General features: G+C 38.2%; 1 protein-coding gene across 3 annotated transcripts in view; it reads right to left on the bottom strand.

Annotated features, from left to right (window-relative positions):
* The window catches only part of LOC124163409 (GRB10-interacting GYF protein 2-like), a 63275-nt gene extending 37571 nt beyond the window's left edge, over window positions 1-25704 (bottom strand). For 2 of the 3 annotated variants that reach the window (XM_046540294.1, XM_046540296.1), the window contains exons 1-8: window positions 25633-25704; window positions 25035-25073; window positions 23803-24061; window positions 13140-13469; window positions 11718-11895; window positions 11141-11330; window positions 9509-9596; window positions 7360-8200 (exon numbers count right to left, since the gene is read on the bottom strand). In XM_046540294.1, the coding sequence (XP_046396250.1) occupies window positions 7360-8200; window positions 9509-9596; window positions 11141-11330; window positions 11718-11895; window positions 13140-13469; window positions 23803-24061; window positions 25035-25066 (1918 nt within the window). In that variant the 5' untranslated portion in view covers window positions 25067-25073; window positions 25633-25704. The remainder of the gene's footprint in view (window positions 1-7359; window positions 8201-9508; window positions 9597-11140; window positions 11331-11717; window positions 11896-13139; window positions 13470-23802; window positions 24062-25034; window positions 25074-25632) is intronic. The other variant, XM_046540295.1, reaches the window with a different exon arrangement.
* Window positions 25705-25737: the final 33 nt, after the last annotated feature.

The following is a 25737-nucleotide window of genomic DNA, read 5'->3' as shown; positions in this document are numbered from 1 at the left end:
ACAATTATTTTCAGACCATCTTTTAAATTTTAAACTTGTTTCTTAGGAAGGGCCATGGTCATAAGACGAATAAAAATGAAACCAGACTTTATTGAATCCACACGGAAAACACACTCACTGGTTTGAAGTTAACCCACCCTGGAAGGTACTCCACCGTACCACTCGTACGAGGTGAAGTTTGGCACTAATGCTATCACGTACGGCATAAGCAGAACTTACTGCAGAGGGTTAAGCATGACCATATGACTGCGGAATGAAATTTTTTGTCCTATAGAGAAGGTAACTTACCCACTAATTTCTAACAATAAGTAGCGTAGCTCTAGATGAGCAGATGAATTCAGATTGCTAGTAGGGAGAAATAAAATATCCTGAGAAGACATCGCTTCATTAGCAACTCTGGCAGGTGGGACTTATAGCACAACTCGTAAATTGTAATCTGATGCCCTGTTTTAAAAAAAATGCTGCATCAACTGACGAGAAGCTCACTATCAGCTGCGAGGATATCGATATTGGCCAGAAATCACCATCGTATTAATTAGTCCAACTATTTCCTTGCTTAAAATGCTTAAATAACGTTAGAAATATGTCTTGCTTGGTATCATTCTTTTTGGAATTACGTGCTTATTACTGATATTTCTATCTGTAATAAGTATAATACCAATTGCCGAAATTCATTTTTAGACACCTTTTGGGCTAATATGTGATTCATGCAGCAGTTGACCTCCAGAAACGAGGAACTCTGAAGTGGGTAAGCTGAAAAAGGTCAGAGGGCGAGAAAGGGGGAGGCGTGAAAAAAAAAAGGTTTCTTTTGTTCTCGTGTAACTTGATATTTTCTTTTGAAGCTAAGGTCTCCGTAATACGATCCCTGCGCGAACTGGGACCTTTTTTTTATTTCGGAGAAGAAGAAAGCTTCAGAGGGGGGAGGCGATTGCTGAATGGAGCGGGATAGCGGATCTTGGGAAATGCGCTAATTAGTGATGGGTTGATTCCAAAATTTTACGGATTCCGATCCCAATTCTGACATTTCCATTCCGATTCTACTGATACAGATTCCATCGATTCTGATGCCATAGGCTCCAAGAAAAACAACACTTAATTCCAGTCAACAAGAAAACCACTTTAAAAAATGTTACTCTGTGAAAGAGCCAGTTGACAAAAGCATCTTTCATATCATCACTATGTAATTAAAATAATAGCTAAATTTCAAAACAGAACGTACCTACCTGAAGAGTGTTGCTACATGATAGGTATCACTTTAGAATATTAGCACTCATGCTTAAATTTAAAATAAAAGTATCTCCTTTAACATCTATCTTTTATTGATGATATCTTATCATTATCAATAACGTCTCTCAAATTTAGTCTCCTTTTACAGACTTTAAATCTTTGCTCAGAAAGCAAAGCATATTCACTCTGTCAGGATAAAGTCTGTTGCATTTTACTTCACATATTTTTCCTGCATAACTAAATGTCTTTCACTGAACACAGTGGATGGCGGTATGGCAAAAAACCTCTTCACTAATACTTTCAGCCTTGTGTACGATACACAAGTCTTCCAGTATTTCCCAGGGATGGAATTTGCTGGTGCATTCATCTCTGATAAATGAGCTTCCACTTCAGCTTCAACCGTGTTTGCTATGGTGACTTTGGGTACTTTTCCAGATGCATCACTGTATCTTGACTATGTACCTGTCACAGGCTCCCTAGTCTGCATTTGCTCCTTCGGAATATGATAGGGATGTGCAAGTAGCACTTTTTGATCTCGAGTCGAGTTGAAAAAGACTCGCGAGTATCGAATCGAGTCGCGTCTAGTATGATCATTTCTGAATCAAGCAATACAGCAAATCATACTACAATATATTCTGCTCCAATTTTCTATGATGAATGTCTAGTCTAATGTAAGAAGGAAAATGTAATGAGGATAGTTGATGGTTATTGTCAGAAGTAGGAGATGAATGAAAATTAATGTGTCTTCAACAGTTCCATAGGGACAATTGAAATTAATTAACCCCAAGTAATATGTCGACCATATATATGTATCCAAACTGCAAGGGAGAGCCCTGAGTCTAGTAATTTTCACAGCTATAATAAAGATTACATACTACGTACATGAATCATGTAATATTTGGCCCTTTCAAATTATCAAGCATTACATGCTCAGCCAGCTGGTTTTGACGTCTCCATGTTACAATAATGCTACCTGCAGAAAATATCCTTTAGCTACACACTTATGTGAATGGGTAAGTACTTTCCTACCAAAATTGCAAGATTTCGGAGACTTTGGAATTTTTATTAAAAATTATATCAACAATTTTTTTGGGTCTTGAATCTTCATGGAATTTAAGTGGACGAAGCGAACAAAATATAGAGCTAAACTTTAGTTTTGTAGAGCCAAAAAAATTCTATACTTCTCACGTCATTTAATCAACCTTAAAATCTCTTGTTTTTTTTTAAGTTCAAGAAAGAAACTAAACGCTACAAATGACTCAGACGGACGCAGTAATAAAAGAGGCTAAAAGAGCCTTGTGGTGTGAAAACTCCCCCTTCCGCGCGACTCACCTCGGCGAAGATGGAAAGGGAAAAAGGGTATCGGTTGTTGCCTTTCACGAAAACAGTTCATTTTCCTCTCTCTTAAGCATGTTGACTTAATCTCTTAACTTTACTTCAAAACCCGAGCCATATTTCTTATGCGTGGGATAGTTCCAAAAAATATCCAATCCTTAGTATTTTCACTCGAGTAATGCGCTAAATGGTCCAGTCTATCTATACATAATCCTTTTTAACATCCTCAGTTTAGTGTTTCAAGTCAATGAAGACGATTATTGCTTTAAATTAGAGATGGGTCGAATAGCAGATTTCTGGAATTCGAATATCGAATTCGAATATTAAATCATTGCTCGAATATTCGAACACCTCGAATTTCGAATACCTCGAATACTAAATGATGAATGCTGGAATGTTTGACTCGGTTGCCTATGCAGCAGGCAACACAAGATTTTGGGGAGTAATTTTGATTTCCTTTAAATGATTCGAACAGGAATTTAGCTGATTAATGAATATTTTAATTTTATGGAAACAATTGGGCATATCATTAATTCAACTAACATCGCTTTACCCCCACTTCTGCTGCCAAGTGCTAGCTGGCAATCTGAGGCATTTTGCAAAATACAAGCTCTATTTCACCGGATTTTCTTCAATTATTTTCAGTCCATCTTTGGGAGTTCTCACGAGATAAGAAGATGAATTGTAATTGCTATCAGGGAGAAACCAAATATTCTGAGAAAATATCCCTTTGTATGGGACTGTAACAATAAAGATTTATAGCACCACTCATTAATTGTAACTTGATATATGCTTTCGGAAAAAAATACCGCATCAACTTCCGAGAAGCTCTGCTGCTCATATCGAGTTTCGCCAGAATGCTAAGTCTCCTTCGTATTTTGACATTTATTTCTTTGCGTAAAATGCTTAAATAAACTCAGAAATACATCGTGTTTGGTCTTATTCTTTTTGAAATTACGCGCACATTACTAATATTTCAATTCAATATAGGTGTAACATCAATTGACGAAAGTCATTCTTAGACACCTTTTGTGCTAATAGATGACTCATGCAGCGGTTGACCTCCACAGAAATGGGGAACTTCGAAGCTGGTAGGAAAAAAAAGTTCAGTGGGGGAGAAAAGGGAGGGCCCGAAACACGTTTCTATTGTTCTCGTGTAACTTGGTATTTTTTCGAAGCTAAGGTCTTCGTAATATGATCCCTGCGCGAGCTGTGACCTTTTTTTATTTCGAAGAAGAGGAAAGCCTCAGTGCTAGTGCTGAATGGAGAGGGATACCGGATCTTGGGAAATGCGCTAATGTAAGTATCCCACGGTACTCACACAGCAGTTGACATCCAGAATTGGGGAACTTCGAAGCAGGTAGCCAGAAAAAGGTCAGTGGGTAAGAAAAGGGGGGAGGGCGTGAAACACGTTTTTATTGTTCTCGTAACTCGATATTTTTTTCGAAGCAGGGGTCTTCGTAATGCGATCCCTGCTTGAACTGGGACCTTTTGTTTGATTTCGGAGAAGAGGAAAGCGTCAGAGAGGGTGAGGCGAGTGCTGAATGGAGGGGGATAGCGGATCGTGGGAAATGCCCTAAGGTTGCTATCCCACGGCACTGAGGTTCTCCTAGTGGGGGGAATCGGGGATTTTCGGATTTTTTCACCCGACCATTTTCGGTTCCCCTCGTCGAACTCTTTTCTCCGCTAAAATCCACGAATTTGATGTAATTCGTCAACTTGCGTAAAACGGCGCTGCGAGAACTAAATGACTACAGTTCTCTACATTTTTCCGAGTCAACTACCAACGACGTGCGTGCGACAGTGTATGACGCGAAATTCAAAGTATTCGAGGTATTCGAGGCGGTACTTTTCGCATAACTATTCGAAACCTCGAATATCGAATACTTTCTAATATTCGAGGTATTCGAGTATTCGCGGATACTATTCGCACATCTCTACTTTAAATGACGATTTTCAAGACTAATGTTTTAAAAAACTTGAAAAATGGGCCTCAGTTACGAGCCTCAAGAGTTCCGCGGCGTATAGCTCAGCCTTGACGCGCATTTGAAAAATCTCTCTCATTTCCTTTGTCGCAAACATTTTTTTCCCAAGATCTCTAGTTAGTAGTCTTTATAAATCCCTACTTTGTACTGTGTTTCAAATTTTCCGAAATGAAACGTAAACGAAAGATAATGTCTACTTTATGTCAAATTTCACGTGAAAAACGGGTCGACCATTTTGCGCTGTAAAAGCAGACAGATGAGAGCCAAAATCTTCAAAATTCATTGAAAGTATAGGCAAAGCACCAGGTCAAAGGAATATTGTGTTTTTTATTCCATAAAAATCATACCAACGCAACATCACGTGGATAAATTCAAAGGTCTTCGAGGAAAAACGAGATTGCACGTACTTTTGAAAAGTTGGTCATGTTTGGGCCACTAAAGGGTCGTATTTATGTCAAATGGCATATAAATCTATATCTGGTAATAATTTATGAGTAATTACGCTAAGTTTCAAGTCTCTATACCCATAAAGGTCATTTTGGACTTTATTCCAGCTTTTCCCGATTTCGGAGCAGTGTGCGCCGGGTCGGAAGACGATCGGCCACCACGGACGATCTAAAGGTGTTCGGTGCCCACGTCGACAACTATAGTGTATACAGCAAGCTGCAACCGCTGAAACTACCAGGCCAAGGCATTACAATGACTTATCGGCTTTGAAAACTGTATTATTACATGAGTTCCATGATAGCGCTTCCTGTCGGCAGATTGCTGGACCTACTAGCCATGAAAGCTCTGTAATCTTAATTACTCGACTCGACATTCGTATTGCTACTCGAAACGCTCGAGTCGAGTAACAACTACTCGACTCGAATTTTTGAGTACTCGCACATTCCAAGATATGTGTTTTGTTATTATGATTACGTGTCGCAAAAATTCAAATGACTGTTGGAAACGCGGTCGTGTATAAATTTGTGGTTTGAAGTACTGCTGTAATCGGAATCGATTTTTCACTTTGGCAAGTACAGGCGGTCCTCGACTTTCGTACAATTCGCACTTTCGTACGTTCAAAATTGACACCAATTACTTGACTTTCGTACGCTAAACTCGGACTTTTGGACGTTGGTCTGAAATTTTTTAAAATTCCCGCGATGTTTATTGCGCATCCCAACATTAAATTGTTTCAAATGGCAATATATGCGAACAATATGAACGTATATAATGAAGGGAATTGTTGGTAGTTGACTCTAATCTAGGTGATTTATTTGGGAGAGAGACTGCCTGCGATAGGCTCCTTTATCAAGAGAAGAAGAAAGCCTTCATTGAAGATATTTTTCAAAAGAAGTTGACCAGACATCATCAAATAGCTTTCAATAAAACTAGTAAGATCTTCTTTCTAATTGTGTTTTTTCGTTTGAGTGCTGTTTAATTCATGTACACCTTCAGCAACGATATTGCACGAAATATCACCCGAATTCCGTTTGTCTTTTGTCTTTTTTGAATAACATGCGAAATATACGCGATCACGAATGTCACCTGCCAAATGTCGAATTTTGGTGTAAAAATTAAAAGGTATCCAGAGTGCGGGTTCAACAACTACATTTTGTTATGCTTCTTGATATGTCTTTTTATTTATAGTGGACGTAATAAGTGGAACGTCAACTTAAACGCCAAGAGGAAGTTTTACTCGATAGCCAACGGAGTTCTTGTTTTTTAAACTTTTATTTGCATTTTCTGCGTATTTTCGAAAGAAATTAGATGATTTGAGGAGTTTTATTAACATATTATTAAAATTAAGTCAATTGAAATGAATTCCGTGAAAAAAAAAGGTTGTTGTACGTATATTCCGCTCTTTTGGAACGTAACCCCTAATTAGTATGGAAGTCAATGGTTCGACTTTCGTACATTCGACTTTCGTACAAGTTTTCGGGAACGCATTGTGTACGAAAGTCGGGGACCGCCTGTACTCGTTTTCGATTCCGGTTCTTGGTCGAGAATCGAGGAATCGAACCGACCCATCACTAGTGCTAATGTAACTATACCACAGCACTCAGTTTCTCCCTATAGTAGTTCAATCTCCTGAGATTATTAGCCACAAATAACACTTTGTAAACACTTCGTCTCATTTTCATCAAACGATGGATGCGGGAAAATTATACGACGGGACCGCGATCTTCAAACGATCAATGCGCGATACATCAGGGAAAGATAGATGCGGGGAAAAAATTACATTGTCTTTATAGAACTTTATTCGGGACCAGGAACAGCGAACGAATGCGGGAAAACAATCAATGCAGGAACGATAGATCGGGGTTCCACTGTATGTATCATGATGGAAATTACAGTTTTTACTTTTTCTTGCCTCTTATTCCCTAGCTTTGTTATTCATGAAATTGGATTACTAGCCCACATCAAAGTAACAGAAATGAAAATGGCATCAAATAACTCAAAGAGTAGAACTAGATACTAAACTTTGCAGATATTTGGCAATTAATTTATACCTATTTCTTTTCAGAGATAATTTGCACTATCCTAGAAAAATTATGAAAAATTGATTGCTTGATACAGCCAACATTAGGCAACATCAAAATAGCACCAGAAAAGTCAGCCAATGTGGCCCACATTGAAGAGTGTATCACTTGCAACACACCACTCAGTGAACACTTAATTTACCAAACACGACACTTTTTAGGAGCTCATCTCTAGTGTTAAGTGGGACACAATAGATTCTTCACATCACGCATTTTTTACTTCTTCACAAGGTTGGCATACAATTCGTGTAAACAAGAGCAAAGATTAAAAGTTGACTCCTTACCTTGAACAATTCCCTGTGGGTCCTGGTAATACCACTTGTCTCCCAAAGTCGCAGTGGGATCGTCTTGACTAGGGGTGGAACCAGGCACTGCCCCTAACCTCCCACCATCCACCTGGCCATCATCTCGACCAACTTCATCTTTTGACCCAGGTTGCCTCACTCCCCCACTACTCCTCGAGTCTCTTATCTCCACTTCATCCTCCTCCTCATCCATCAATTTCGCCACAAGGTCATCCGCCACCTCCTGCATCCTCTCCAAGTCCTCCTCTGACCTCTGTCTTTGCTGACCCCGTGCGTCCAAAGATGATACACTCGTGTCAACCATACCTAGTGTCATTTGATTCGGTGTGTTTGTTGGAACTGAAGATGCTCTTGTCTGACCGGCATCTGTTAGTTTATTTTGCTGACCAATCCTATTTGAATCGGGCCTGGATTGTGGGTCAGGTGTTGGTACCGGGGGACTGTGAGGAGGGGTTGATTTACTAGATTGAACAGTTATGGGGACAGATGGGGGTGAGGTATTGCTTATGTTTGGTGGAGGTATAGATGTATCCTGTTTGGAGGTCAATACACTGCCTTTGGAACCTTCTGGTGACGAGCCCACTTCACTGGAGATGGACCGCTCCGCCATGTGACCAGAGACTGATCTACTTGGCCCACCAGATGGCCCTGTCATCATCGATGGTTGATGATCGGCTTCTGATTCAGAGACAGTCCGTAGTAACATGGGGCCTCTGTTCCCATCACTTCCACCACCCCTTGAACCACTGTTCCTCCTCAAGGGTCCCAATCCTTGTTGCAGTCTTCTTAAACCCTCAGGCCTATCCTTCACATGGCCCTTCTACACAGGAAGAAAAGTAATATGAATTTATTACGATACTCAATAGAATACAAGTAAATTCAAATACACTTTAGATGCATATCATTTAAAAAAGAAATAACCAAAATTTTCTGCTTATTTTAAGAAAATTGTGTCATACCTTCCGGATGTTATCTATGAAAGTATTCTTCAAGAAATGCTTTGTCTTCAGTATTTTAAGCCATATATCATCGTAAAATAGAGATAACATCTTTTATTCAGTAGAATACATAGTTTAATATCTGATCTCCTTGTGGTCCCACAGAATTTTAAAAGATAAATTATGCACTGTTTAATTCCGTTAAATAATTTTAATTTCAGAACCTATAGTCAGGTATAAAAAAGTAACTTAAGACTCTTTAGTAACTTTTAGACAAAACCCAATAAAAAAGACCAATTTATTTATAGTTCCGGTATAAATCATGTCTTCTTTCCTTTCAAACTCACTAATATCAAATTATGGACTAAATAATGTTTTAAACATTCCAAATCGAGTTCATACATTACAATTATTACATAGCTCGATAGTCCAAAATCCCGACATTCATTTCATATTGTGAATCTTTTCCTTGCAGACAGTTAAGAAATGACGCAGTTCAAATTTCCGACGCAAGTGGCGTAGGGTCCCACCACATTTAATTCTTCCTGAAAATAGTTCTCTTTACGGCTCTCTTTCCCTTGAATTTTTAAATACAAATGTGCGAAAGGAAGCCAAATGAGGTTTTGTAACGGCTAATATACCGGCTACTGTTTTAGTCCGCAAATTATTTTTTTAGTCAGCACATAGTGACATAGATAGTGGGAAAAAAACATGGCATAAATTCAGAAATACATTAGAAAGATAGGAAACTTGATGAAACAAAAAAAAAACTTTTGATTTTTGGGAAAACTTAAATTCCGATAATGCAAATACGAGGTTCAACACTATTATCAGTATTACCAATAAAGTACTTGAATGAGCACGGAAAAATACTGGAAAGCTATCAATTCACTAGACCATGTCATCATGAATTTAAATTTTGGGTAACAACCATAAATATAGTATGTTTCTTTATGTAATTCAAATTGCTCTGCCATCAGCAAATGAGATTGGAGACTTTTATAAACTGATTTAAATGTGTGGTGATACACACATGTAGACACTAATTGGAGAGTTCTCTATTGTAATATTAATGCATGGAACAATTTGAATTAAAATAGAGAAGAGATACAGGGTAGCCCTTCAAATCATCAAAAGCATGACAAATGAGTCTCAAATTGTTTCTAGGGTGATGGTGGTTGATATGTTACCTCATCATCATCGGAGTAGCCACCTCCACCATGGAATGCACCCGATGCGTCAAAGCTGCCACCACTCTCACTGAGGTTTTCAGTTGCCCTGGAATTATTTGAAAATCTGTACACCAGGATAACCTCAAAATGTTCTAAGAAAACAGCATGTGATACATGAGTTTTTCCAGCAAAAAATGAAGGAATTAGCATGTAATAAACCGATAACCAACACTCAGTCAACAAAGAAGGATCAACAATTTTCTTATATTTTCTTTTCCATAAATGTCCAGGAAAACCTTCAAGCCTGTTAGAAAGTTTTTCCCTGAGCAGAAATACTTTTAATACTCTTTGGCAAATGTTTTGTTTTCTGGTTAACAGCACCAGCAGTGATAAAAATTGCCATTGCTTCCACACTCTTTACTTGACTAGGCATGCCAAATGAATAATTTTCCTCCTTCTAAAAAGGGATTTCCGTGAAGAAAAAAAGAGATAAAGTTTTTTTTGTCACACTCCATATATAATCACTGATATTACCACCTTTTTAATGGAAAAAATCAATGTCAGCTCATAACCACATACGCACCACTTTAAAAAATGGAATTCTAAAAATTATACTATAGCTTCCTTAATGTGGGTTGCTGTTGACTTAAGAAATATGCAATTTGTACATTGCACAGTGAGATCAAAATTGTACTCATCATTGTAGAAATAGTAAGGTGTAGGAAAGCTAGGTATATGCATAGTTTATATTGGAAGTGATGACTTATAAAGTCATCATATGTGGTACAGAATCAGAAGCTTTTACTGAAAACACATGTTTACTCTTTTGAAAAGGGCAACTATAAAGTGAGCACGCAGACAAGTTCTTCACAATATTTCCTTTGTGTGCTCAAAATGCCACAACTTGTGGCAAATTTTGGCAAAAAAATGGGTTTGCCAACAACTGGAAATTCCAGCCAAAAATATAATTCCTATTTTTTCGTCCACATGAGTTTTTCTCAAACAGTTCCATGAATGCCTTAACCGGTATAAACCCAGGTTATGGCATTTAATTACACCCTGGCATTAGTATTTGGGATACCAAGTGACTCATGGTCAAATATAAGTAAGTTTTTACTTTTCCCACAGATATTTTTGAAAAAAAATATAATAACTATGTCCATAGATATACAGTTCATCAAATTAGATGACTAAACTTGCAGCACTGTGCTGCAGCATATCATGGGGTAGGACAGAGGAAGGAGGCAAAAAAAGATAAAAAAAGATACTTCATGGCAAAATCTTTAGGATAGGGTGCTATTATTAACACTTGAATGCTATGGTGTTTTAGCACATATTTCCCAAACCATTAATGTGTTTTTTTATCAGTAGCACATTAATGAATCATGAAATGGAGAAATAATGTTTTAAATGATTTTGAAATGAAATTTACACAGTTTTGAAATACTGTGGTCATAATGACCTCTTCGCTGATGATCCATGCCTCAACAATTAGTTCCAGTCACTATGACTATCATGACGAATAGCATGTTAAAATGAAATATTTTCAAGGGTCTACTAAATTACTTCTTTTTAAAATATCAAGTCCTTAATGGTAAATAACAGACTAATATATTACTCAAGGCTAGAAGAAAAACAAGGCCATCTTACCACTCGGGCAACTTGTCTGGCTCATCCCATGAGTGCCTGTGGATGTTAGGACGGTGACCATCTTCCCAGCCACCACTCCGAGCCCGATGATGACTTCCACCACCCTCCCCACTTCCCTCCCAACTCCTTCCCCCGCTCTCTTGCTCTCGGTCCATTGTCCCAGATCCTCCCTCACGCCAACTGTTACGCCCTAAAATACCATTCCAAATTGTGATTCAATTCTATGAGCTAGCACACTTGTCATCAGACTTTTCACAAGGGCCAGTTTTACATTGTCTGGTTAAAGTTTAGTGGAGTATAAAACCTAGGGATAACAAATTCTTCCATTTACAGTAATGAGTTCTACCTAACATTAATGTAGTTTCCTGTAAATTTAAAATATTTTGAGGTGAAGGTTATGACTGTATCATGCTCCAGTTAATATTAACTGAACATTATAAAACTGGCCCAATTTAACTTGACATACTAAGATTCAAAAGAGTACTCATGGCGAGGGGACTTAACTGCATTGAGAGGAGTGTGACAGCATGCATACTAATTAAATTTGATAAAAGTAAAGAAGCAATGAGTTGCTTACCCCATTTTTCTGTCCTGTTCGTCACTCTCCATGTGTCTTCTTCCTCTGTTGAGCCTCGCGACCTCCAGTTCTCCATTAAACCTCTCCCATAATCCTTCCGAGGGCTGGTCGAGCCATTCCAATCGTTCGAGTCAACTGTGCCATTCCTCTCGCCCCAACCCCTTTCCGAAACAGTACCCTAGTTGAAGCAGAAACACATACAATGCAATCAAGTGAAGAATTGGATAATGGTTAAAATGAGTCAACAAGGTGAAATACAGAAAAAACGGAACCACTCTGTACAATGCTAACTTACAGCACTGAAGCTTTAAGAGCGCATGTTATATGTTACGATATGTTATCAGTTACACCCACCTCCCATTAGAAATGTTTCAATTAGCGCTATACATAAATATTGTAAGGCCCTGTTCCAGTTAAATGATCTCTGGTTTTCCATTAATGTCCCCAAAACATGTAATAAGAAATTTTTTCTCTTGGCAATTCACATAACAGTGACAATAAAGGTCAAGCTCTTCCATTTCCTTCTAATCCTCTATCTACTCAATTCCCAAATCCTTCCTCCAAAATAGGTATAAATGTCCTGCACTATTCACCATGTGTGCCCTGAAGGTGTTATCGTAACTTTGAAACCCGGTGTTGGTAAAATTTCATTTCATCTTACTGAAATCTTCAAATTAAATATTTTTTAAGGGGGATTTTCATTTGTAAAAATGAGGAGGGCTTTCAAAATTATTCTAATGGAATTAATTCGAAGGTCTCTTGAAATTTTTTTAGATCTTAACAAAATGCCTTGAAAAACATTTAGCTTCAGCATTCAGTAACCATTAATGATTAGTCAAAAGGCTAATAGATATTCAGGATAATTAGACTTGATTTTTAGCAAATGAATATGAACTGGAATCACACCTAATTAATTTTCACATACAGCGACCATATTCCAGCATACCTCAAGAAAATATTTCACAAGTTTTTAATGACTTATTCTGGACACAATTACATTCCTTTCATTTTATCTAGGACCAGTGGCGGATCTATGGGGGGGAAGGGGGAGTTAAGGGGGCTATAGCCCCTCCTTGAGTATCCAATTTATACTAGATAGAATGGTAATTTTTTTTGGACCCCCACTACTGCTGGGAGGTTATCCCCTACTTAGCCTCCCCCTTGTCCCTATCCTGTATCCGCCACTGTCTAGGACCAGGAGCAGATACAGACAGGCTGGTGGGGACTACAGCCCCCAATGGAGTAACCAATTTACCCAAGATAAAATGGTAATGCTATTTAGTTATTGAATATAAACAGTAGAAGAGAGCTCTCTAGCCCACCCTCCCTCCCCCTTGTACTTATCTAATGTCTAAGGCCATCACCAACTTCATTATTTAAGCATATGAAAATTAGCAGTTTATCTGGGTGTAGAAGACGTACCTGTGATCTATCAAAAGACCGTGTAACCCTGGAATTGAAGGATGACGATGATGTCATGGGCCCACCCAAGTTTCCACTGCCACCCGTAGAGCCTGAGTCAATGCCCCGCCTCCACGGTCCACTGCTACTGCCATCTCCACTACTTTCCTCCTCGTAGCCTCCCATGCCACCACGAACATAATAGCCCCCACCTCCTCTGCCTCGGCCTCTGACACCCCTGTCCATCGACACACTTCCCCGCCCCATACCTCCTCCAGCTCCCACCCCACCCCGGAGGCTACCAGGACCTCGAAGGACAGACTCACTGTTGATTCCACGCTGCCAAGTTCGCTAGAAAAAGAAATGCATGAATACTTAGAATATCTAATTCACTGGCACATCTTCCTCACAATTAAATCTTAGCTATCATTGCATAGGCTCCAAACCAACTTTCCACAGTCAATTTACATATCATTTCACTGATTTCCCATCCATTTTTTTGAATTTCTCTGACTTTTATGTTAATGGCGATGCAGTCGTACATGCACTGAGATTTTATAGATAAATGCAACAAGTTATACTGTGATATTATGTCAAGCAGTAGCAGTAGAAGTGAAGTAGCGCTATGTTGGCACACCCGATGCCACCCAGCCAGGGTGGCAACAAATCGCCCACTTCATAACTTGTAAGTCACAATGCTGAATGCATTCATCCATGACTTTTATCTCTTTGCATGACTTCTTGAGTGTATTTCCAGGACAAAACCATACCTCCCTGACATTTCCACAATCGGTAAGAACCCTTTTCAAGGAAAAAGGATGGAATGATGAAGTTAGAATGAGGTGAAGCTGTATAAACGTGTCGATATCGGTTTTTTTAACTATTTGTTAAAAAAATACTCTGGAAAATATGACTGCAGGAAACAAGAGATTAAGCTATAAAATCCAGTACAACCTTGGAGAGTTAAACTATGCCAAAGTGCATGGAAACAAAGCAGCAGAAAGGCATTTTGGTCCACAACCTACCAAAAAAATGATATGCACTTGCGACAGCAGGAAGATCAACTGAAGACTGCTAAAAAACAAAATCATAACCTACGATGCCTAGCTCCATCTTGGCTTGAACTTGAGAACTACAAAACAACAAAAGAACCCCTCGCAACGTGAGAAATAAAAGAATCGGTGTTTTTTTTTGTTGTTTTTGCTTTATTTTTCATTATGTTCGATTGCTTGCCGTTCATTCATTTATTCATTATTGAAATATACATAGAGCACACTTCGGCTTATCTGGGCTAATGATGGGGAGAGACGGCACGAATAATCGGAAAACACGGATAACCCAAACTTTCATTTAAATGTCTTGTAATGCTCATAATTTATGTAAAACAAACAATATATTATTATTTGTGGAGCTATTGTTATTTTAGAGTGTTTCCCGGACTCATTGAGAGTTTTCTTTGCCAGTTCATGATCTTCTTAATGTACTCGTATTATTAATGCTCCAAGTAAGGGCTGGTTTCAAAAACCACACAACCGTGGCTGTGTGATCATGGATACAGAAAAGTGGTTTGCACAAATGATTCAAAACCACTGCTCGACGTTGTAAACTACACTGTCAGGCACCACACCACGTAGTTGCGTCTCACCATAAGTTGGCTGGGTCGCAACTGCTGCAACCTATGTATCCATGATCAAGGAGCACGGTCGTGCACTGCAAGGCATGAATAACAGGAACACGGTGCTCCCGTGAATGCAGCTCGCACGTGATCACTTCTGTTTTACGAAGGGATTTTAACAGAAACAATAAGCCCAGTGCATCCTAGCATTGATGCCGTAATTCTGATGATTTTGCATCCAATTTTTTAAATAAATATCGTGGTAAAAATTGAGCGAGAGTGAAAATTGTGCGTGGATAATCCACAACCCAGGTAAACCGCAGCCGGAGCGGGGAGTCTGTATTTTATCATATTTTTTATACCACTTCCTCTCCCACTAACTTCTTCTTAACGAAAGATGGAGGTTGATGCTATTCCTATGTTTTATTTTGACAAACATAAAATTAATTCAAAAAATTTTTCCGTATTCTGCGCTAGCAATTTGAAAGTGCAGTTCCCATACCTCTAATAAACATATTTGATAAAAATCCGTAGTTCTAAATTTTCCACGATGCTGTTTTTTTACCATTCTAAAAATAATTAAACATGCATATAAAATGATTATTCATTAATTTCTGACACGTAATATAATTTCCATTAAACCACATTGTGAAGGCAGGTCGATACGTTTAGCATCAGACTTAGGGTGTCTTTAAAATACGTTGATATGGTAAAATAACATTGTCATCATATTAGCCCAATATATTATTGAAACTCGATTTTGGCCTAATTTTATTCTCTCCAAGCTGTAAAACAAACTTTTTCTCAAATTGATTTTGAGAATTAACTCCATCGGCGTTAATTGTTTGTCTTACTTGTCATTTATTATTAGTTTTCTTTACCCTTCTGACTCACCATTTTATTTTTTTAATTCCATACTTCTTACTATAGCATTAAAAAGAGTTTAAGTATTGAGGTTTATTTAATTGAAATTAAATAAGTGATCACATTATCATTTCATGAAATAACAAGTCATCAAATAAAATGGACATGGTTGACGATGTTACTTCTACATTAATCTGAAAGTGATGACTACACAATTTCAATGACTTTCTCTGGCCGAATAGGGTAGTTTCCTTCATCAAAGGAAACTAAATGCATTGTTTGCGATTTTTTACCCACCATAAGTGTATTCATCATATATACAAATTATTTGGTTTTAGAATCCCCAGTTTAGACAAATGGGAATGGTAAATTTTAACCTGATTTGAAATACGCCAGATTGGCGCCCATGCGATTCCACTCCACGTGACGTCACAGGGACCTAGTTTCTACATGAGAGAATAGGAGTTTTACATCGTCTGAGATTACCAATGCATGCATGTGGCACAGAGCTCAGGGAAACATCTCTGAATAATCACTTATTAAAATTGTCTAAGGTCGGAAAGTTTCCTTCGTTTGATAAGGTAGTAATAATCCATATTTAAGCCAAGCGCTACCTGCTAGCAGCCTGCGTCGTATCAGCGCTCAAGCCTTGCCTCAATGTCACTTCACAGGGCGGCAGCGAGAACCAGAAATACGTCCCATGGACTTTTCCCATCATACCTACTTAGCCGTCGCGTTTTCGCGTGCTTGAAAATTTTCACTCTTCGTTTAATCACAAAAAATAGATATCTTCATTCGAAAATCTAAGAGCGTGAAATGTGTACTGCAGGAGTAATAATCTTTTGATTTAGACAATAAAAAAATAATAGGAAACCACCCCATTGGAAGTTCTTCTTTTCTTCTGTTTAATTACAATCAATACTACGGAGGCAGTCTCGACAAGAAATTTTTGGAATACCAGAACCAAATTTTTTCTAATCAACACCCATAAGAACACAAATGGCAAGATGAGCTCCAAAATGAGCCCAAAGGCCCACATGAAGTGAACATCCAGATGAGAAATGAATGCACAGAGCAAAGAAATGACCAGGGGAAATGAATGCCCAAACAACCTATTCGGCAGTTAAAGTGTTCATTTTTACACGGACATTATCTGTTCATGCTGACTTGAGGCAAGATAGGGTATGAAAGAGATTGATGGGGAGGGGCTCAGAGGTCTATGAAGCAACTTTGGCATCATGGGATGGTCTGCATAGTATCTACCATCTGTTGTAATTACCATGCACTAGCTAGAAGCTAGCGATGGAGCTCCAGTTCAAAATACCACATGGTGAGCATACCTACTGGCCTGAATACAAGTGCAAAGCAGACAATAACAGGGAGTTAAAGAGAATTGCATTTTCGAACTGCTTTCATTTCAGTGGACAAGTACATTGTGGCAGCTTGGTTCTTCTTGACCCCTCTCAAATAGAAAGCCTGAAGATTCTAAACATTAATTGAAAAATATCCACAGAGATATTTAAAAATTTCTTATTCCTATATTTTAGAAAATTTTATGGTAAAAATACTTTTAAACTAGTACTTTTAAACATCCATCTATTGACCAAAGATAGTTCATTAATGAGGCTAATTTTTTTCTTCTGATAAACCTGATGAAGGTATGACCCATCACCTTTAAATATAAAATTCATGCCTTTTTACCTGATTTACTAGAGAAATGCTGACATAAACAAAAAAATCTGCTTTCCACCCTGTTTCTGATAGTCAATGTTGGGCCTTTCACCTAAGGTGACGAAATGTTTGTAACCATATTTTTTAGGGATTTTTTTCTAACCTGGATCCAGATCGGATCCTTGATTTTTCAGAGCCAGATCTTCAGATATTTTCGGATCCTAATGCATTTTCAATTGTCTGCTATAAAACAAAGTAATTATTCAAGTTTCTTCTGGGTAAATACAATAAAAGGAATGCTATTTAAATTTACATACATGTCTAAGCATTTTTACTGATTAAAAATCGTTTTTATAAGCTTTCAAATTATTTTTTAAAACAATAAAATCTTTACATGCTCAGGATGTAAACTGTTACGCTTGCGTTTGAAAATAAAAATAGGTTTCAATTTTCGGATAAACCATTGACTGATTTTTGATATTCTTCACATATGTTTCCCCAGAATTTTATCACTTTCTCGTCGCATACCGACTCGTGTTTCACCCCCAAATGCTTCAGTTGGGGTGAGGTGGACTTTCCACTTCCTTGCAATAGTTTCACGTCTCAGTCCACGCACATGATGTCAATAAAAATGTCTCTACACAATGAAAGACATTTTTATCGGTATATCATTCAATTAAATTGCAACTGTCCAATCTGCAACACGATTAACAATGTTTAGAAAAACATTAGCATCACGTGTGATGAGTTGCGGGAACAGAACGAGATGACTGCTCAGCGAGAGGAAGGGGTGGGTAGCACAAGCGCATAAAGGAGAGGTGGAGGGGAAGGAGAGCAACCCCTTAGTCTTTCACGCAACGTCACAATGAATGAGGGATTTAAGGACGAACATGTTAGATCTTGCTATTTTGTGACGTAGTTGCCTTCAATGCGAAGCCGGGCGACCTATGTGATCTATACAGTTGTCGTTTCCGGGCCTGATCTTCTTGTTTGATGGTACTGATGCCACGCCAGTTTCTTTGAAAATTGTGCTGCATGAACAATTTTGAATATTGGTAAAGCCTAATTGTAAAAAAAAAAACGTTGTTACAATCGATTCGAGCTTAAAAAAAAACTAAATATGCCAGAAATGCGATGTGTTTGGTCTCATTCTTTCTTGAATCTGAGCGCGTCATTCAATTGCCAAAAACTTTCCGAGACATATTCGTGTCCAGTAAGTGAGTTACCTAGCATTTGTACTCCAGAAACAGAGAATTGAAGCAGGTAAGATGAAAAAAGGTCAGTTGGTGAGATGGGGAACGGATGAAACAAGCTTCTATTGTTCTCTTGTAACTTTGTCCTTATAAGATAATGATTTATGGACTGTGTGGTCTCAGAAAGGAAAAAATATCAGAGCCATGGGGTGATGGATGGCCGAGGGTGTTTTTTTGCGACGTAGTCACTTTTGACATGGTTGTTATCCTACGGAGTTGAGATTCTCCCGATGGTTGTTCAATCTCTTTGTAAGAATCATACTATATGCCAGTCGTATTTTGCCGTAAAAATTTTCGCTGCTGAAATTCTGTTGCATAACTCCTATGAGAGCTTATAAACAAAATGGTTCATGAGTAGGCCAATGGCGCATGCGAAAGTAGACTGGAAACTCTTTCCACTCCCTTGTATGGGACGCTGCATTCACTGAAGCATAAATTTAAAATTTCGGATCCAGATCCGATGCCTTCAGCGAATTTGGATCTGAAGTATCCGATGAAGGGCAATATCCGCGGATATTTGGATCCAAAGTATCCCATCCGACCATCCCTAATATTTTTCCTTTAAAAAACAATATTCATGGCATGAATTAAATGCTAAGTACAAAATAACATCAGAAGATTTATTTTCATGATTTACTCCTCAGACGGAAAGGAACTGAAAACTTAAGTTTTTTTCAATTACCACCACTGTAGTAGCTCAGAGCACACCAAAATACATATAGCATGTGAATCCAAGTCAAATTCCTCCCATTAGTATTAATAATTGCTAGTCATACGTGAATATTAGATTAGAATATGTAATAGATGTGACATAGGAGCGATTAGTGGACTTTTATGATATTTAAACAGCAAATTTGCCTTTTCGATGGCCAAATTTGTAAATGTAGTGCCAAGCACTGTTGAAATGCTCTGCTGACACTTATGCTTATAGCTGGGACTGAAACTAGATGTGGGCATAGACAAGCTACACTGAAGCCATTTTCACACGTTTCCACCACCAACTCGCAAAAAATGCAAAATTGGCGAGTTCATTAACCAATGCCACAGTTGCCAGAAGACAGATACACTTCCCTCTCTTTCCATTTTGTCCTGGAAAGATGTTTTGCCAAACTATGACCTAGACTATGGTTATTAAAACGCTACCAAAGATTGTTCGCAATCTATAGCTAACAATAATGACATTTTGTGTTTTGCCATTTGCATTTGACAATGGATTGCATTCCTTCATGGCATCATCTCACAGATTCCATCATGGTGAAAAATCTGCAACTCAAAAGAATGTGGTTACATTTTACCCGATCCCCGTCCCATGTGCCACCGCTGCTGGGTAAGAAAATCTGCCACCGACAAAAATGTCGTCGGCACCCGTATCTGACTCAAACTTGTTGATCGGAGAATGCATCACCCTGGTTCTCCATCACGTGACTTGCATTTTTGGCATTTACACTAGGTGGAGCTAGCTGTCTAACAATTTATGAATAGAATTGAGGCGGAGAGTAATTGTAGCAAAACTTTGGCAGAGCTCGACAGAGACAGTGTGTGATAGTGATAGTTGGAGAGTGATTGATAGTGATACGGTATGGCTCCGGTGGTTTAGGGCTGCAGTGCGTGGCAAGAGGCCAGTCAGCACCCCGCGAACTGGGACAAAGTTATCGTTTGGTTCCAACCTCAAGTGTGGAGGTATCGCGGGAAACTCGCATGAGTACCACCGTGAGACACCACCTACCCAGGAATTTTGTTGGGGGAGGGAAGAGGGGATCCAAAACCAGGGGAGTTTGGTGGAAAATTTTTGAAAAACAGGGTACTAAGCATAGGGTTTCAAACTAATTTTTAACCCTTTTCAAAATCTAAATTCATTTTTCAAAGAAATCTTTGTTAACATCCATGTTTTTTCAGTATTTTGTTTCCTTTAAAGATGAAGCAAAGTACCGTATATGTCTAAATATAGTCCCCCCTTTTTTCCAAAAATGCCTGTGGTAAAAGTAAAGGGGGGGACTATATTCGAACACATTTTTTTAACTTTTCCCAAAACTCAAGCCTCAAAATTAAGGGGGGGGACTGTATTCAGAGGGGGACTATATTCGGAGAAATACGGTAATTATGTTTATATATTCTGGAGCATGGTGTGGTGGGTTAAGAGGGGGTCTGGACCCTCCTCCCTACGCCACTGGATGTTGGGCCTTACTGCTTCATAGATGGTCACATGTATTTTTCAACGACAGCCACTAGGGAGGATGAGACAGAACTCTAGCAGTTTCTGTGATGTTAAGAAAATACTTCCCAGTATATGCCAAGAAAAAGATGAGTTTGGAAATGCTGCACTCCACACAAGCTGGGAATCAGTTAGCATTGCAGATGCAGAGAGGTTTTTCAGCCAGTACAATCTAGTTGTGACTGACAGATGCAACCAGTGGAAGGAGGAAAGTGTTGAAAATTGTTCAACTAGCATAAATGATATTCAGGCTATTAATCTCATATTTAATTATTTAATACATTTATCTTATTCCTTCATTTATTATTGTTCCGCCCATAATTATTTAAACTATTCCATATTTTGTCAAATAACTGCATTTCACCACACTTTGTTGTCATCTACCAATGATACATTATGAAAATTAATATAAAAAATGCTACAAATTGCTATAAACTGTAAATGAAAGTGCTATACAATTAAAATGAAAGTGCAATTTACACTTATCTCAGATACTTGCATTACTAATATTGAATCAAAATGCAGATTGAAGGCCTGGTTACACGGTGCATTAACCCGTACGGGTTAATGTATGAATGCGTGTCTGTTTGCATGTCTGAATTCATGGACGTTTGCGTGAACGAGGAGCATGAATGAGCGGTTACACGGTACATGCGTTCGGACAAGTTTTCACACATTTTCTCGTAACGCGAGGCGTTTAGTTTTTGTTTATTCCCTTTACAGTGCACAAAATTTAAATGTGAAAACAGTATCATTAGGTAGGAAGCAGACGATACCTACCAGAAAATAATTCCCTTTTCGTTGTTTCCTGTAGGACCAGAAAATTTCACGTACTGGTAATATATTTGCGCTGCCGTGTAAACAGTGGTTTTCATTGTAGTTGCCGAAGTTGTTTCATTTCGTGCCAGTAATATTTATTTATATTTAATATTTATCGTCATCGCTCGCTTAATGCTATATCTCAATAGTACTCTATTTATTTCAAACCGTAATCAAAGTTAATACTTAGGCTGAAAATTTGTAGACGCATCTTGTTTTTAAGCCGTGTTTACTAGACATTTTTCTGTCATCTGTTTCACTGAGTGTAGATGATCTATGAGAGTAGATATTTTTAATACTTTGTTCTACTTTTGTCACGACGGTTATAAAGTTAAGAAGATATTTGCTGTTGATGGAAAAGATGTTGGTTTAGAGGTCTTGTCGATTTATGAACTTGCGTATTGTGAGTCGTATTTTTGTGGTGGGCCAGCGCATTCCCACCTCGGATGTATAAAAGGTAGAATTGTCGTTAATTCGTATGATATAAATTATGTTTAAATGTGTTCTATAAGTCGTATGATAGCCGTTGTATTTCACAAATGTCGTGTTGAAAAAACTGTGACAACCTCATCGATTGTTTTGTTCCGGCATAATACAACCATTAAGATACCATAGGCATAAACTTGGTATGTCCGGCATACATACAGGGATAATCTATACGAATATTAGTGTCGATGCAAATGGTGAGATTGTGGTAGGATTCAAGCACTTACGATACAGTACAAATGAACAAATACGCGTAAAGAGTTACTGAATAGCCAAGACGGCCGTGGAATAGCCCTGCAGATGACAACTAAATGTGTCGTTTCCCACCAGGTAGCTCTGTTATCAACTTGTGCGAATGCATGAACGAAATTAGAACAGGTTCTATTTTCCGTTCACGCGTTCATGCATTTGTACATTTTGGGGTGGTTACACGGTGAATTTTTCCGTTCATTCTCGCGTTCATACATTTAGACGTTAACCCGTACGGGTTAATGCACCGTGTAACCAGGCCTTGAAAATCAACTGTCTCATCAATGTCACAAATGCCTGTGCATGATTTGTGGATCCCTCCATCTTCAGGGTTTGTGCCACATTGGTTGTTTGACGTTGACGACAGTCTTTCCAGGATTCCACCAGGCAACTTCCTATTCTGCGTTACCCTATTGTGTTCCTGCAGGCGGAACTTAATGGACCAGCATGTATCGCCAAAATAGGATTTTCAACATGATCAAGGTATGCAGTACACCCCTTCATGGAGATTTTTTTGGATCCTATCTACCTTACAAATTCAGCAGTGACCGAGCATTCCCAGAGCAAACCCACACATGACATAAAATTTGACTAAGCCAAAATCATCACCAAGGAAAGAAGATATTATTGATGGATGGATTGATATTATCAAATAGCGATGAAAATTTGATACTTATTATAACAAATTAAAATGTTTATATCTTGGTTTTCAATTGGGATGGCTATAAATAAAAATATTAAAGATGAGGGCAATAAGGCAAATGAGCAATAAGTGCATAAATTTTAACTGATTTTCATTTTTCCGATGTTCAATGCTTTGCATGATACCATTTTGCATAGGATTCTTCACCAGTAAAGAAATATAGCAGTAGGACTTATTAGGCTAACTTCAAGCATACCTCAAGAGAAAAAAATCACTAGATTCATTGTGAGCATAAGCTATAAACATAAAGCATGACAGAGCAAGACAGAACTACCAATGACAATCATGAAGGATCATATATATCCGAGTGCTTTTAATGATATATTTTTATCAGCGTTTTACCAAAGTATAAACCACAACATTTTAATGTGACAGACGATATAATCAAGAACATTGGTAATATTTTGCCCAACACATTGGTATTACACCATGAATAACAAACTGCCTTCTACCAACAGGATTATAAAATTAACTGCACCAAAAATGCCTACAGCAAAAATACAGCAATGACCGGAATTATGAGGAATTGAGTTTCACAACAAATACACAAGAGGGAATTATACTGCACATATGAGGGTTTAGTTTAGGCTTCAAAAATGGACGATATCATAAAATGCTCATACAAAGTAATAGTTTTTGGCTAATTGGCCAGAAATAGTATGCGTTACCCAAATATAAAAATAAATGCAGATAAAATTATAACAAAAATTCTGAAGATGGCAACCAATGAAAACTTAAACCGAATAACTTATTATCAATTCACTATTTTTACTAATAAAAGTTATAGAATAAGTAAATATTAAATAACTTACTGCTTCTTCTTCAGTCATCTGAACCAGGGCTAAAGGTGGCTGTGGCTTCTCTACATAGAGTGTTGGAAATGACCTTAGAAGCAAATCTGGGCCAGAACGAGATACTGTCAATCTGTCAAAAAGTGCCAGCATCTCTTCCCTCCCATAGCGATGTTCTGCCAATTGATAACGGTGGGGGGCACCTCCCCCACCACCGCCACCAACTCCACCACCACTTGCCACCTGTGTCCCAGTGGTATCCTGGGATAGCACTCTCAACCTTATGGCGGTAAAATAAATAAATAACAATTTGTAGAGTTAACAAAAAAATGAAGGGCCAGGTCTCTAATATAGAAAATATAATTCACGCTAAACGACAGTTGATACGAGCCTATGTTCACTAATTCTTTCAATACAAACCCATTCCCTCTCAAGCTGTGCCCGGATTACAACCCCCTTGAATCTGTAAAAGCACTGGCTTTACTTCATTTTGACAAATAAGAGTCCTAAAAATCAATTTCTATAAATCAAAAACCCCAAAATTTTCTGGATTTGCCAATTTGCCCTGGGGTGCTTTCCATTCACCCTGGATGGGCCCTGAAATCTCCGTTAAACCCATTTCTAAATCTACGCCACTGATCACAAGGCAAGAGTCAATGCCGTAAGTTAAATGAGACTCCAGTACTTCACATGTAACAATCATCACATTGGCAGCAATCACACAACGTAACAGATGAATATTAATTCTCCCTTCTACCTCCACCCAAGGAAGTCGTCCGGCGGCGAAAACAGGGAAATCAGTGAGGAACAAATCCGGAATGTGTTTCGCTCCTCAAGATCCCATTGAAATTCCCACTATCAAACTCCCACAGGCTAGTCAGTTTATTTCATGGATATTTAAGTATTACATTTATTTCTCTCTCGCCAAAAAGTACCCACCACATAATCAAAGGAGAAATGCAAAAAATACGCCTTCACTATGCCATGCCAAAAAAACAAACATCACGGCCAGCATTGGCACACGGATATGGACTACACGTACCTCAAGGCCAATTTCAATAAAAAGTGAGTAATAATAAATTCATGACTTATCTATAAGAAGGTCACAGTGCAGGTAAAATGACCATGATATGTTAGTAATGATTTAAAAGACCGAAAAAATCAAAACACAGAAATGATGTGAGCCTCGAGTGAAGATTGAATCAACTCGGGACACATCATACATTGCCAAGTGTAACCAATGACCAACTCACCATTCGGGACCGAATTTCAAGGAATCAGTCATGATGGATCTGAAAACAAATAGAAATATTCGTTGATTACGACTAGGAAACACAATAACACGTCTCTCACCGTAGTTTAAAAAAACCATAACAAACTTAAGTTGCATACACACGAGGAATTTACCACTGAGATACCGTAATTAACATTTTATAATCCCTGCATATTGCAAAATTTTGCCACTGACAACACGAATTGATCCGAAATAATTACCATTAAACGTACTAATGCATCTAATATCAAGTGATAGTACTTTATAAGAGATTTAAGCTTCCCATTTCCGGATCATTTATTAGGAAGTAGTGCCGTATGCAGCCAGTGAAATTAAAATCAAGAACACAATCTTTCCTAAAAATGATGATTCAAATTTCAAGTAACATGAAAATAAACGTGTTATATTATATCACACAAGATCTCAAGCCAAGGTGGCAAACCTATGGCAAACATAGGAGTGGAGTACATAACTACGTTTCCATTACGAGGACAGTGATTTTCCCTTTTGCTTGTAGGTAAGGGTTAAGGCTGTCAGAAATCATAATTAATGCCAATAGTATGTTACGTTAAATTTACCTATTTTCTTCTGTTAACCCGCTGGAAACGTACCACACAGCAATATGGCCGCAAAGGATACTCTAGAACAACGCATGCGCGAAAATGTAATGACGTCACTTTCTT

The sequence above is a fragment of the Ischnura elegans genome, chromosome 8, assembly GCF_921293095.1.
Source record: "Ischnura elegans chromosome 8, ioIscEleg1.1, whole genome shotgun sequence".
NCBI lineage: Eukaryota > Metazoa > Arthropoda > Insecta > Odonata > Coenagrionidae > Ischnura > Ischnura elegans.
Note: the sequence above shows the minus strand (reverse complement) of the source record. Positions and strands in the feature narration are given on the sequence as shown.